Raw genomic sequence first — 14,800 nt, 5'->3', positions numbered from 1 at the left:
ATGTATTGCACTATGCATTGCTGACAACATCAGATCCCTTGCTTTCATTCGCTAGCTAGCGCTCGGAGCTGTAACTGGCAATCTCGTACCGTATATAGATCGTGTGTCAGTTGCCCAGCTCAGTTGTTGCAGAGTCTTTGCCTCCGTTGTTTCTGTCGTCTTACCTTCACTTATTGAGTCTTTCAATATACTATAAGTTAGTTCTGTGCTACCTACGTTTGTCTTTTCGTGCACTATTGTTCCCTGAGAATACTACCTGTGTTTTGAGTCGGAGAGACTGAACCAGTTTTGCCTTGTCACTCGGTCGCGTACTACACCAACATTGCCTTACATTAGAAGAGTCCCTGGAGCAGTACTGCTTAGCCACGCCAGGATCCCAGAAGACGAAGTCCATCACCCCCTGACGCCACAAATCATCGTCTTGAAAATAGCCAATTTAGAAGCACTTGCAAAACAGCCAGCTTCGTCCTCAATTGGCAAGAACTATGCCCAAAGTCATACTAGTACCTGCGCAGGAAAGCTCGCCCCTCCGTGACGTCTCCTCAGCAATTTCTACTCCAACACTACTCCCAAGGCCGCAGAACAATACACTGTTGGCTTTGACAAGGAAAAGCAGCGGTGATCACTTGTCACTCCAAACGACAAGCTTCTCCTTGCGCCATCAATAATTTTTTGTGCGACTGTTGATGCAAAAACCACTGAAGGCATGAGCCCAGTTTTTGAATTTTATTGCAAGATGCACGGTGAGATCGTGTGCTCTGTGATGTAGGATGACGCTTCCTGGATCACGACACGCGGCCATGGATCGCGAACGTGCCTGGAACGCTACTCGGAACAGACCATGATGCCAGCAGAGGTAAGATGAGCTGTATTTCCTGCTTGATCTGCTGAGAACCCCCACAAACTGTCCTAGGAGTGTTGCAATGGCAGCAAGCCGTTGAAATATGCCCCGTACAGCATGGAGAGTTATTCATCTTTCACGCTTACCTTCTGCAATCCTGAACATATTCCAACAGTAAAAGTCCCTTGTTTTCATATCGATGCTCAACAAAAGCTGCTAGCTCGGTCGGTTTGTGTTGACTGGCACGCGAGCAGCACTGGCTGCACGAACTTGTCGCGTGAACTGCACGAGAGATTTCTTACGTCATAAAGAATGTGATTTCATCATCATTTCACTGGTCTTCGACCTACAAGGTCAGGGAAAGTCCCGCCGGCGCGGGTTCGTAGGCCTACAACACGGTCAGCGTGTTCTTGAGCGCGGTAACAACACAGGTGTGATCACTTCCAGACCAACGGGCGTTCAAGGCGAGTAACAAGCACACTTGACGAAGGGGACTCTTTTTCGTGAGCCGTGACTTGGCATTCTTGCATCTCAAGGCACGTGATTTCACCGTGCCTCTTGAAGTAAAATTCAAAAACTGCGCTCATGCCTTCAGTGCCTTTTGCATCACCAGTCGCACAAAAAATTATTCGTGGCGCAAGGAAAAGCTTGTCGTTTGAAGTGACAAGTGATCAGCGCTGCTTTTCCTTGTCAGAGCCAACAGTACACTTTGTTCTGCGGCCTTGGGAGGAGTGTTGGAGTAGAAATTGCTGAGGAGACATCGCGGAGGGGCGAGCTTTCCTGCGCAGGTATGACTTTGGCCGTATTTCAGCATGGTCGAATTCAAAAAAGTTTGTTTTAAGAAAACCCCAAAAGGAAGATGGGGGACATGTCCTCAGCGCTAGGAGAGGTGTTCTACTATCTGCCGGTGTATAGTTCTGGCCAATTGAGGACGTAGCTGGCTGTTTGGCCAGCGCTTGGAAATTGGCTATTTCAAGACGATCATTTGTGGCGTGAGGGGGTGGTGGACCTCGTCTTCTGGGATCCTGGCATGGCTAAGCGGTACTGCTCCAGGAACTCTTCTTAGGTGAGGCAATGTTGGCTTAATGAAGTTTTGTTCATAGCTTGTTCGTATACGCTGTGGCGTGACTCGTTTCTTGACCCATAAATAATGTGATCATTCGGCCATTTTTGAGGGGTATGCAAATTTCAAGGTTCCCTTCAGAACCTTTTTCAAGGGCTTTGCACAATCGATCCACATCCCAAATGGATACTACCTGCAAATTTTGAGCGAAATCGGAGAGATCCACTTGCACACATACTTTGGTATTCTCAGACATGCTCTCTTAACCCTTTACCAGTCTACCATAAGCGAATCGATACTATTGTGTTGCGGTGCGACTTGGTCCCGCAACTAACCATCGTCAGGCAGACCACAAAAACCCAGAAACTCCTTTAATCGACATTACCACTCGTTTCCAACAAGAACACCAAAGAACACCCCGAACAACGATCGCCAAATCGCTGTCCTGGGCAAAACGTGCAGCGTGCGTGCATTTGGCTTGCGCTGCATGCATGCACACAACGACGTGGCATAGAGAGAAAATGCAGCGTACAGAAAATGTATGATCATCGTAGCCATAGAGATACTAAATTATGGCGACTGCCAAAGTCCGCGTGCAGCGCGGAGTGCAGCAGGTGCATGCAACGAAAAGAAAAGCAATAATTAATTTGAATACAGAACAAGCAGAAACTAGTTACTTGCAATGTGCTGAAATGAAAGAATAAAGAATTGTTGATTACGGAGGTGAAAACAGTGTCTGTCAAGGGGTGCTTGCACCCAGCGACAGGGTGACAGCACACCCTGTCAGCGAGAGTAAGTTTCGCCAAGTAGATCGTAGCGGAGTTGCCGCGGATGGCGATAATGCAACGGATCAAGTACAAGTAAGTACATGTACATTGCAACCAATTAGTGTGTCAACAATTCTACTTATATAATACATTAGAACAAATCACAAGATATTCTGCTCGTGAACATGTCGTGGTACGAACACGCATAGCAGTTACTGTATCATAAAATGTGTCTCGACGTAGACGTAACAGATATGCACTCGTGATGTAATTCTAACAGACTAACAAATAATTATTACACTCGCGAAATACATAGCAGTAATACGCAACGCACCAGTATTGCAAGCGACCTAGCATGTCTTGACAATACTGCCCTTGCAGCATGTGACAGTTCTATACACAATTCGTAACTACAATACACTAATAGTATCAACGTGCAACATATGACAACATGAAAGGATAATGTTGAAGAGCACAGTCTCCTGTCCACTACAGTATCGGTACGTTTGGCCCTCATTTTTTGGGGTCTTGTTGCTAGGAGACAGCTAAAATGGCGCTCTACGTGTAGCTGAGGTCCAAGGCTTTCTGACGATGTACAAAACAACCATGCTTACCATACAAATTTTGGCCGTATCGGTCGACTGAAGTTTGTTGAAATTGGAAAAGACGACCATCCGCCATGCGCGCATTTCGAGAATGCGAGTGCATCTCTTGGGGCCGTGTTTGACAAGCGTTATGAGAGCAGTAACATCACCAGTCCAGGCTGGATCTCCCGGGAGGTTTTGCAGTGTAGTGTGTTGAGAAAAAGAGCTCTGTTGAGTCCTGCTAGTTCAAAAAGATATTGTCCACGAATGAAGAAACAAAATTCTCAACTGAGAGGAAGCCTTCTTGCTGCCGACACGGCTACAGCGACTGTCACAAGGACTCGTCAGGTGCGATCAGCTGATTCGTCTGGCCGTGAGAATCACGGCATGCGTAAGCTCGCGCCTGAGTACTCATCTGAGCGAGAGTGAATCTGACGCGAGCAGCAGCGGTGAGATGAACAAACCGAAACTGCGATATCGTGGAATGGGAATTGCTGCTGCTGGCATATCGCCGATGTCGAGGTGTTGGTGTTCAATGGCGGTATTGTAGAGAGCCTACATTTCTTGTAAAGACGTAGCCCTTACCTGATTGTTTATCGTACGACTTCAGCTCCATCACGAACTTGGCATGCCCTTCGTGTTGTGATATTCGTGTACAGTCAACTTCGCTAGTAACGACTGCGGATATAACGACAATTCGCGAATACAGTCAGACCTCGTTTATCCGGTCCTCGTTTATCCGGATCCCTCGCCATCCGGAAGAAAATCGCTGGTTACCGATGTGCAGCATATGTCATGCATACAACATAACCGGACCTCGCGATCCGCATACCGGTGCATGATTTTGTGTACAAACTGGTTAAAATGTGTGCAAAAAGCTTCGTCGTATCCGGTTGCATGTGGCTGGCTAGCGCTTGCAGAAGCTAGTATCAGGGAGTTGTACAAGCAAATGAGGTCCTTGACCTGCTGGGTGTATGCGGACAGCACTCAGTTGCATGCACTTGTCATTTTCCTCACTTGTTTTACATACTGGGCACGCTAGTTGTACTGCATAGGACCTGTCTACATGTATGTACGATGTCATTGCTTTTGACATGTCACATGCATATACATGCATATACAGTATGTATGTTCAGTTATCCGGTTACCTCGCCTATCCGGATATATTTGTGGAAAACAGATGTGTGCGGTTAAGCGAGGTCTGACTGTAACGACAGCATTTCCATGCCCAGAGCAAAGTCCCTTCCAACTGTAATACATATAATGAGACTTCGGGTATAATGACACTTCGCGAATAAGGACACTATTTTGTTGCCCCGCCGAATGTCGTTATAAGCGAAGTTGACTGTATTTCATTCGCAATTGTATTTTCTCTCAACTTGAAGGGCTACCATGGGCACTATCCTTGCCTGGACCTAGTCATATTTGAATTTTCTGGACGCATTCAGGCATACAGATTTTGAAAATATATGGTTTACCCATACCTACATCACATGGTTCTTGAGTTATTGCTGGTTGTGTGTACATGTATTTGCGTGACCACCCCTCACATACATTGAGTTAGACCGGCAAAGGGTTAAGGACACTGAAACAAAATTGAACTATTATAGAAAATCTAAGTTAGAGAAATAACACTAAGAACAACAACAGTGAAATTTACAAGTGTGAATTTTGACAATCAAAGCGAGAGCAATAACGAATGCGTGTGCTAACAATAAACTTGCAAAAGGAAAAATGAACAAAGAAGAGAAAGAAAGAAGGAAGAACAAAGTGATAACACATAACAGCAGTACATTTCACCTAGAACATTAACGGTCAAGCTTGGCCGCACCAAACACGACACGTTACTTGAACAATTTCAACGCAATTATTCTATCTTTCTGCACACACAAATTAGGCTTATACAGACGCTGATAGACAGCTTCCAAAACACATAACAGCAGTATATTTCACCTAGAACATAAACAGTCAAGCTTGGCCGCACCAAACACGACGCAATTCGTATTCAGCACAATCGTTCAATGACATCGTCAAACTAGCTTTGACGCAGGAATCGGCGGCGCGCGCGGCCGTGCAGCTGACCTCTCAGCAGGAAGTGCACAAGGTGAATCATCGGCCAGTGGAATCGCATTCGCAGGCGCAGTCTGGTGTTTCTCGTCAATCTCATCAATCTCGGGAGCAGAGATTGTGCTACCGCTGTGGGTCTACTCAACACTTGGCGGATAAGTGCAAACACAAGGCCACTGAGTGTCGTCACTGCCACAGGAAGGGGCACTTGGAGCGTGTTTGTCGGCAGAAATCCACGTCAGGCGCGTCGGTGCACAATGTTGTGACTGATGACGCAGGTGAGCATGAATCTCTTGATCTTGAGTGCATGCCAATGTTCCACATTTCGGATCAGGGCGAATTGAAGAGCAAATCTGTTCCCTCCTACAAATTGGAAATTGCTGTGAATGATGTTCCTGTTGTAATGGAAATCGACACGGGCAGTGGCATTTCAATCATTTCTGTCCATGATTTTGAGTCACTTGGGGTGTCTCGTACAAATTTAACCAAACCGAGTGTACGTATGACCGGTTTTTCTGGGGCAGAAATCAAATGTATTGGTGAAGGGAAGTTCAATGTCAGCATTGATGGTGTGGAGAAACCAACACTACTCCGTGTGGTGGATAATGGTGGCCCGTCATTGTTGGGCAGGGATATGTTGTCCCAATTCACTCTACCGTGGAAACAGATTGTCAATGTCAATCATGTTCAAATGGATGGTAGGAGGAGAGCTCTCATTGAGGAATTTGAGGAGCTGTTCGATACGACTCAGGTTGGCAAGCTGAGGTCGGCTCAAATCACCCTGAGAGTGGATGATTCTGATCCAATTTTCCACAAGGCGCGTCCCGTACCGTTCTCTATCACGGAGAAGTACGAGGAGGCTTTGGAGAAATTGGAAGCAGAGGGAGTTATTCGCAAAGTTGAGCACTCCAAATGGGCATCGCCTACTGTGCCAGTACTGAAATCGGATGGTAGTATCCGAATTTGTGCTGATTACTCTCGCTCAATCAATGCCAAGTCTGATTTGGAGCACTACCCGCTACCTACTATTGAGGAAATGTTAGCGAAATTGTCGGGGGGGGGGGGGGGAGATAAATTCACCAAATTGGATCTCTCCCAAGCCTATCACCAACTGGAGCTTGATCCAGCTTCTCGGCCGTACACAACAATCTCTACTCACAAGGGGTTGTATGAATACGTGAGATTGCCGTTTGGCATTCACTCGGCAGTGGCAATTTTCCAACGCACAATAGAATCCATATTGGCAGATCTGCCTGGGTGCATCGTCTATGTGGATGACATCCTGATTACTGGGAAGGATGCGGATGAACACCACAACAACCTGATGAGGGTACTATGTCGCCTACAGGAGGTCGGGATGAAGCTTAATCCCAGGAAGTTTCATTTCATGATGGATGAGATTTCCTACCTGGGTCACGTGATTTCTAGTGCTGGTGTGGCTCCCACAGCGGATAAGGTTGAGGCAATGCGGGACGCTAATGCTCCTTCGAATGTTAACGAGCTTCAATCATTCATTGGAACGGCGAATTTCTTGCGACGGTTCATACCTCATTTCGCAACAATAGTGGTACCTCTGTACAATCTGGTGAAGAAATCTGCTGAATGGAAATGGGAGGGAAATGAGCAGAATGCATTTTCTCGAATCAAGGCTGCACTGTGTTCTGGTGAAGTACTCATTCACTATTCCTCGGAGAAAGATCTGATCCTTCAAACGGATGCTTCGGGCATTGGTCTCGGTGCGGTAATAGGGACCTTTCGCACCCCGCGTACGGATACGAAACGAATGCTGATTCGTCACCTGGGTTCGAGGATTCGTCAGAGTCCCTGCGGAGAACTCGTTTTCACGAATGGAAGCCTCTTCATTCGTGGCACGCTCCGAATCCGTCAGGTACACATTTATTTGGGTAGGTACACATGTTTTGCAAGGTACACATTTTTCCCTTGATTCCATGATCCATGCACGTGTGCGTGTAAAAACCCGTACGCCAAGCTACCGGCGCCCGCGGCCGTATTCGTAGTTGCCATGCACATTTGCATGACGACTTGCGAAACCTGAAATCTGTTTTCAACGAAACGATTACGAGCCGAATCAAACTTTCGTTTCGCATTCGTTTCGTAGCAAATGCGAAAGGTCCCTATTGTTTCAGAAGGACGAATCGGGCGAGCTTCGTCCTGTAGCGTACGGGTCTCGAGTTCTCTCGTCGGCGGAGAAGAACTACTCCAATATCGAACGGGAGGCGTTGGCGTTGGTGTTTGGAGTTACCAAATTTCGTCAATATCTGTTGGGACGGACGTTCATGCTGAGAACGGATCATCAGCCATTACTCAAATTGTTCGGCTGCACAGAGAAAGTGCCTACTCTGGTATCTTCGAGGCTGAACAAATGGAAGATGGTTTTGTCGGCATACAACTACTCAATGGAGTACATTCCGGGCAGAAAGAATGTATTTGCGGACTATTTGTCTCGCAAGCCAATGAGTGGGGATCCTACTCGTGATGAAATGGTTGAACAACAGGTGTTGTTTGTTCAAGAAGAATCTGAAATTATCAGGGCTGCTACTGTAGCGGCGGAAACGAAACGGGATGTCGTCCTGAGGAAGGTACTCTATTTCACGATTTATGGTTGGGAGGAAGTGTCAGAGCCAGAGCTCTTTCCTTACTTCGCTTAACGGTGGGAACTGTCATTTGAGGACAACATCCTTTTATGGAATGGAAGGGTGGTCATGCCCGACTCCCTGAGAGTAATCCTACTCAATGACCTACACTCAGAACACTCCGGGGTAGTGAGAAGGAAACGGTTGCCTCGGAGATACGTTTGGTGGCCTAAAATCGACGAAGATATCGAGTCGACGGTCAAGCAGTGTGCCCTATGTCAACTCAATGCCAAGAATCCCCCGAAAGAGTTTGCAACGTGGACATGGCCGGCAAGACCTTAGCAGAGACTGCATCTCGACTTTGCAGGACCCTTTCTCGGCAAAATGTTCCTGGTATTGGTGGATGCTTATGTTGTCTGAGCCCCCGCGACCAGTCAGACAGAGCAACAAATTGTTCGGGTTGATACGGTTTACTTGGCCTCAAACGACGAATAAGGGGACAAAGGAAAGGTGCAGGGCTCAGGAGGACAACGGAAACGATAAGAGTAACAAAAGGGCAGAAAATCACGAGAGAGAGAATATAACGGACCCAACACGAGGAGCTGCGACGACTACAGAAAACGGAAGACCAGGAAAACGGCGCAGGGCCACGAGTTATAACCCAAACGGACCCAGGCACGAACCCAGGCACGGAGCCAGGCACGTACCCAGGCACGGACACGTAATCTTAGCAGTAACCAGGCAAAAAGCGTGCAGACAGCATGCAATCAGCGTGTGAACAGCGTGCAGCTAAACTACGTACAACACTTACTCCAAGTACATTGACGTTATTCCGTCATCCCATGCTATGTCAGCGTCAACAATAATGGCTTTGCAACGCGTGTTTGCTATTTTCGGCCTGCCAAACCATATCGTCACGGATAATGGGTCACAGTTCACAAGCTACGAATTTCAAACGTTCTTGCGGAAGAATGGAATTCATCACACGTGTACCGCTCCTGGCCATCCGGCCACCAATGGAATGGCAGAACGGTACGTGGGGTTTTTCAAGAGCAAAATGAAAATCATGGATGAGGAACCAGGGCAACTTCACTCAAAGTTGCAGAGGTTATTGCTCTCGCATCGTACTACCCCGCAGGCGAATGGAAAAACATCGGCCGAGATGTTGATGGGGCGACAACCTCGCATCAAATATGATCGTTTGAAAATGGAAGGGCGTGGAGGTTTACGAGAACAATATGGAGCACATGCCGGAATTTCAGTGCGGCCAAGCTGTCCTGGCTTTGAATTTCGGCAAAGGAGGAGATAAGTGGGCCCCAGCCGTGGTCACGGCTGTTCTCAGTCCAATGACGAATCAGATACAAGTCGGTGATGCAATGTGGAAACGCCATCGCAACCAGCTCCGTCCTCGGCAAATCCCTCAGTTCGATGCAGGGGTGTCTGAGCAGAGTGGAGCAAGTTTAACAGTTCAGGTTCCGTCACAGCCGTCACTCAGCAACAACGATGCCAGTGTCACGGCAGCGGAGCTAGGCGCGCCGGTCTCAGCAACAACCGGTACTAGTGAGTCTGCGTCGGTTAGCACTTCACGTGCCAGCTACAGCAAGAAGTCGTCACCGCAAGCTGAACGACGGTCAACCCGCGCTACTGTTCGACCAGTTCGTTTCAAGGATTGACGTTCAGAACACACAGTTCATATAGACCTATTCTAGTCTGTGGAGTTTAAATGATATATTTTGGACTCTGCTGGATATTGTATATAATTATATATTTATGGTGTAGATATGGTGTATAGTGTATCATGAAATATTATGTCTCGGCAGTTGTGAGTTTTGAGATTGCATGTTGATATGTTTACTTCGACTTAACTAGTGAGGGGGAAATTGTCATGTCCTGGACATGGCCCATATGTATGTAGTGCGCATGCTCGCACGTGAGCTTGGTCTTTTTCGGAGATGGAGTTTGAGATGTACTGAAATATGTAATGGCCTCGAGTGTGTGTGTGATCGAGCTGGATGAATCCGAGTAGAACCCCCCTGGGGTAGGACACAACAGGTAGATAGGCCTTTTGCGCAAAAAAGAACATGCCCAATATGGCGGCCTCAAATCGAATGCATGCAATGGCAGCTAGCTACGTCAAATCCGTAGTCACTCAACAAACATGATAGAATGATTTTGTAAGCGCAAACATTAATAACACCACAAATGTTCTCCTTTCGTTTTTTGCACAGATCCAGAAACCGTAATGTCAGTCACTGTGAATCCAGCCCCAACTTCTCTGGATGTAACGTGGACTGCTCTGACTAATTTACAGTGGAATGCAGCAGGTACTAGAGAGTACGTCGTTTCATGTACACCACCAGCACTATCAGCAACAACAACAGTACAAGCTACTGATTTTAGCGGTGTTCTACTCCCTGGCAATGTAACTGCAGTGGTTGATGGTCTAACCCATGCTACAATGTACACATGCACTGTTACAGCCCGCGCAAGTTACACAACACCAACCATGAGATTCTTGAGCACGGAGACTGTTGCGGGTAATACCACTGAAGCACGTAAGTACACATGGTGGCCTTTGGTTTGGTACAGGCCATTACAGAATGTTGTGTGTGTGTGTGTGTGTGTGTGTGTGTGTGTGTGTGTTTGTGTGTGTGTTGTGCCCTACAGTACCTCATGCATAATCAGCATCCTCATTCTGTTATAGATAAACATGTTGGTGGCCAGTACTGACGACAGGAACCACTCTCAAACATATCGGGCAGTGTTTTCGAATGTCAGAGAAAGTTGCTCCTCGCGTATACGTTGTGTGCAAGTAGGTGGGTAGGTAAGTAAGTAGGTGTGTGTGTGTGTGCGCGAGTGCGTGCGTGTGTGCGTGCATGCGTACGTGTGTGTGGAAGCAGTCCCTCAAGAGTGGCCGTGTTGCAACCCGGTCCCCATCCCGAAGAAGGGCAACCTTGCTGAATGCTTTATTTGGTGGGGCCTTGCTCTAGTGGAGGTCGCTGCAGCCATGAATCACCGCCGCTTGCAGTCATTGGCCGAGGCCATCCTCCCCGACTCCCAGTGCGGGTATATTAAAGGTTGATCATGCACCGATATGGTTTTCACCGTTCAGCAGGTCGTAGAGAAGCTCTATGAACATCGGTGCAAGGGATTTTTAGTTCGTAGAACTCCGTAAGGCATATGACTCTGTCAGCCGCCAATGCCTGTGGATTATCCTCAAGAAAGCAGGTGTCCCTGAGCGACTCATCAACATCATACTCCCTTTCCACACCAATATGACAGGAACGTTGAAGATGCCGGGAGTTGATGCGCCACCAATCGAGGTGCAGAATGGTCTCCGACAGGGTTGCTGCATGGCACTGATACTCTTTAACCTGTTCATGTGGGCCGTTTTCCAGCGGTGGCATCATGCTGTTGCCCACATTCCTGGCATTGGTGTTCCTGTGGCAACAAACCCTCGGGGCAGTCTTTTATTCAGTCGGAAGTCAACAGACAAGAGCAACGTCCATTGCGAGTGTCAATTTGCGGATGGCTCTGCTCTGCTGGCTACCACTCATTATGGTACACAGCAGGCCCTTGCCCTATTCATACATGTAGCGTCTTCTTTTGGCTTAACAGTCAACCTGGCCAAGACAAAGGTGATGGCTGCTGGATATGGTCTCACGGAAACTGACCGGAAGCCCCTGGATGTTGTGGGTGAGGTGGTCGAATGTGTAGATAGTTTTCGTGCCAGCTAGTTCGGTTGGTGGGTACACTTATGCCTGATTGTGTTGGGTCTGTTGCCAATGGGCTCGGCTACTTGAAGGTGTAATGTTGTGCCTGCCACCTTTGTTGGTTCCAGGATTCATATACTTTCTATTTGAAGTATACATACCTGTTAACCATGGACGGCTTCTGGCTAGATTAACTCTTATGTAATCAATGGTGCTAGTGAAGGCTATATCAGCAGTGGCATGTCCAGGATTTGGCTGGGGGGGGGGGGGGGGGGTTGCGGCCGGGATGGGGTGGGGGTAGATGACATCATGCTCCTGTCCCAGGTCAGCCATTTTGAAAACCGATATCAAAACACGATTCGAATGCCGAGGGCTCAGGCGATCATCCTCGATCTCAAAACATCGTTGTGCAATCTTGAAAGTTGCGGAAAGAAGTCTCAAGACACGTTGAGCGCGTCCCAGCAGGGATCACACTGCACAACAGTATACAGAGTCGGGTCACTGTGTTTCTGTAGCCGTGCATGCTCACTGCTACTCTGTAGTGTGTACAATCAACACCAGCTCGAGCACCGTACTTTTAATGACGACTTTGAGCAGCAAAGCCAAGTTAGCCCACGCATGCACGTGTTTTGTCACGGGTTCGTCACGCGGCACATGAATAATTTTTTTCCGAAAATGGTGGATGAAAAAATAAATCTTGCGTGGCCGCTTTGCCCTGCCTCGTGTCTGCAAAGCAACTTCTTTGTCAACAATTTCTGTCATCCAGTTAGCCAAAGTGACTCAAGGTTGTGTTTTCTCCTTTGTCTCTCCGCCAAGCTGTACAAGAGTATCGGTTGTGCTAGTCTGCGTAGACAAGCGCTGACTCGTGTGAGCTGGAAGCGCTTGAAAATTCACAACTTCAAACAGCGATCGATCGCGCTTGGTTGAAATATTTATTTGCTGCGTGGGTAGATAGAGTAGCTCATGGTCGCGTAGTGAATTTCCTGGACTTCATGAGGCCAAGCAAAAACTACTCGAAGCAGAGGACCAGTTATTTAGGCCTCGACATGGCGAGTGGCGTTGACGCCAACTCAGAAATGGCTGTGATTACCTGTCAAAAAATCTAGCCAAAGAAGTAGACAAGGAGCAGAGGCATTTACATGGACAACGTACGATGGTGGTTTGCAACATGCTACTACTGCTGGAGCGACGTTGAGTGCAGGGACGATCGTTGATCATCTACGTATCAGGTGCGGTTGTCAAACGCTTGTGGCCTTTGATGTGGATATGAAGATTTTATGCCCACTGTGTGTTCGTTATGCACCACATCTGCTGTGCACGTGGCATTACCCTATCTCAGGGAGAAATCATCAACCCAGTCATTCTGGGTAAAACTATTCCTGATAGCTGTGCAGGCCAGCACAAGAACCAGTACGCTGCACTAAACAAGGTGCTTATGTTCGTGTGCTTTAGGGTCAATGGAATGAGTTCAACTGAAAGCAACGGTTCCGCAGGTCTTCGACAAGCTCAGCAAGGTGGTCGGCCCAGCAACAGTGGTGACGGTACTTGGCATAGAAGTCGACAGCGAGGACCAGGTGATGGGCTACCTGACCAGATTTTAATTGCCTTTCTAGCGGCTTTGAGTGAGTAGTCCACGCGCACTAGCTACACAACGCGGGAACTGCTGTCGCTGATCGGAACCTTGTCCTTGCCGCAAAGGTGGTTCCTCCTGGCAGGACCTTCATCCGTCAACTCCTGTATCTTAGCTGGACAACTCTCTCAGTCTCTTCAGTCAGTAGTCAACATCGACACAGAAGCTCACTTGGACATCGAATGGTCGCGCTCCTTTGCCGCAAACTGGAATGGCCAATCCTTCTTCTACGATGTCGAGTGTTCAAAGTCCCCTGACCTTGAGCTATTCACGGATGCCTCTGATGTTGGCTTCTGCGGTTTCTATCAAGGAAAATCGTTTTTGGGGCATTGGGCCGCTGAGATGCAGCATGAACCTACTGACTACTCGCTTCCGAGAACTGGCTTCCACAGCCAACCAATGCCTGGCGCCAACTCCTCCGCTGAACTCGCCGCTCTGATTGCTGCCAGCAATGATCTCATGAGCGACTCAGACCTTTAAGCCCGGTATTTGCGCACACATAATCTGATGTACCCAGTTTCGGCTATGGCCGAGTTCCGGTCCCTGACCGCTACTGCCGGCAGCTCACGACCAGTGTTTGTGTTCGTCGACGGCGGCTACTTCTCCCGAGTTTGCTCGACTAAGATCCTCAACTGCAACCGGGTGAGCTCCCATTCTGTGCGCATTGGCGGGGCCACACTCATGGCTCACCGGAGTACAAGGAGTACAAGTGTCTGTGAAGCAGCCATATACCGTGCAGGCTGCTGGCGAAGTGCAGCATCCGATCACTATGACAGGCGTGCAGCCGGTTTACCCTCTGTGCAATGGCTAGCAGCAAAGACTGGAACAGCCCACGCCCATGTTGTGTTGAGAACAGAAGTGAGGTACATTTGTAGTGTTGTACAGTGTTGTGCCGTCCGCTTGCTGTGCAGTTATTGTGCCGGTGTGGCTCTGTGGGTATCACTTAGGGGTTTGCCATGGTTACTTGTAGGAAGTTATGCTAATGAGCGATGCCGTGAGAAATGCTTGGTCGTAAACACTGGTTTTTGGGAGGGTCAAATGCATTTGCCTCTCAGTGTTGTGCTGTACTGTCTCAGTGTTGTGACACCTGTATGTTGTTGTGTTGTTGACCTGCCGGTTTGAAGCATGGGTGGTCAACTGTGTCTGTTGTATCGGTGTGTTCCCGTTTGAAGTTGCTGGGCCACCATGTGGTTGACCCGCCGGTTTGAGTCATGGTGGTCAACCGTGTATGTATCATTGAAGTTGCAATACGTACATTGCTGTGACTCACCCGATTGCTGTTGCCGGGCACCTACGCATTTATTTGCCTACTTGTGAAGAGATATCTCTTCTGGTTTATTGCATAATTCTTGGCTCAATGTTATCCACGGTGTCGCTCGATGCAAAGTCTCGTAAATATTTATCAGACAAAATTGAAAGAAAAAAACTATGGCAAACCCCACTTCCTTGTATTCTATCTGCTTGGTGTACATGTGTCCACGTTTTGTACGTTTGGCACGCACATGCGTGCGTGTGTATGTGAGAGCGTGTCTGAATAAATG

At 48.0% G+C, this 14,800-nt stretch overlaps 1 protein-coding gene across 2 annotated transcripts in view; it reads left to right on the top strand.

Annotated features, from left to right (window-relative positions):
• LOC135827830 (uncharacterized) overlaps window positions 1-14,800 on the top strand; it is a 188,961-nt gene that overhangs the window by 66,282 nt on the left and 107,879 nt on the right. Inside the window, exon 6 of one of the 2 annotated variants that reach the window (XM_065340258.1) lies at window positions 10,145-10,471. The exons of the other annotated variant lie outside the window; for it this stretch is intronic. Coding sequence (XP_065196330.1) covers window positions 10,145-10,471 — 327 coding nt within the window. The remainder of the gene's footprint in view (window positions 1-10,144; window positions 10,472-14,800) is intronic. 2 annotated transcript variants of the gene reach the window in all.

The sequence above is a fragment of the Sycon ciliatum genome, chromosome 12 (assembly GCF_964019385.1).
Source record: "Sycon ciliatum chromosome 12, ocSycCili1.1, whole genome shotgun sequence".
Lineage (NCBI taxonomy): Eukaryota > Metazoa > Porifera > Calcarea > Leucosolenida > Sycettidae > Sycon > Sycon ciliatum.
The sequence above is the reverse complement of the archived record's forward strand: the minus strand, read 5'-3'. Positions and strand labels throughout refer to the sequence as shown.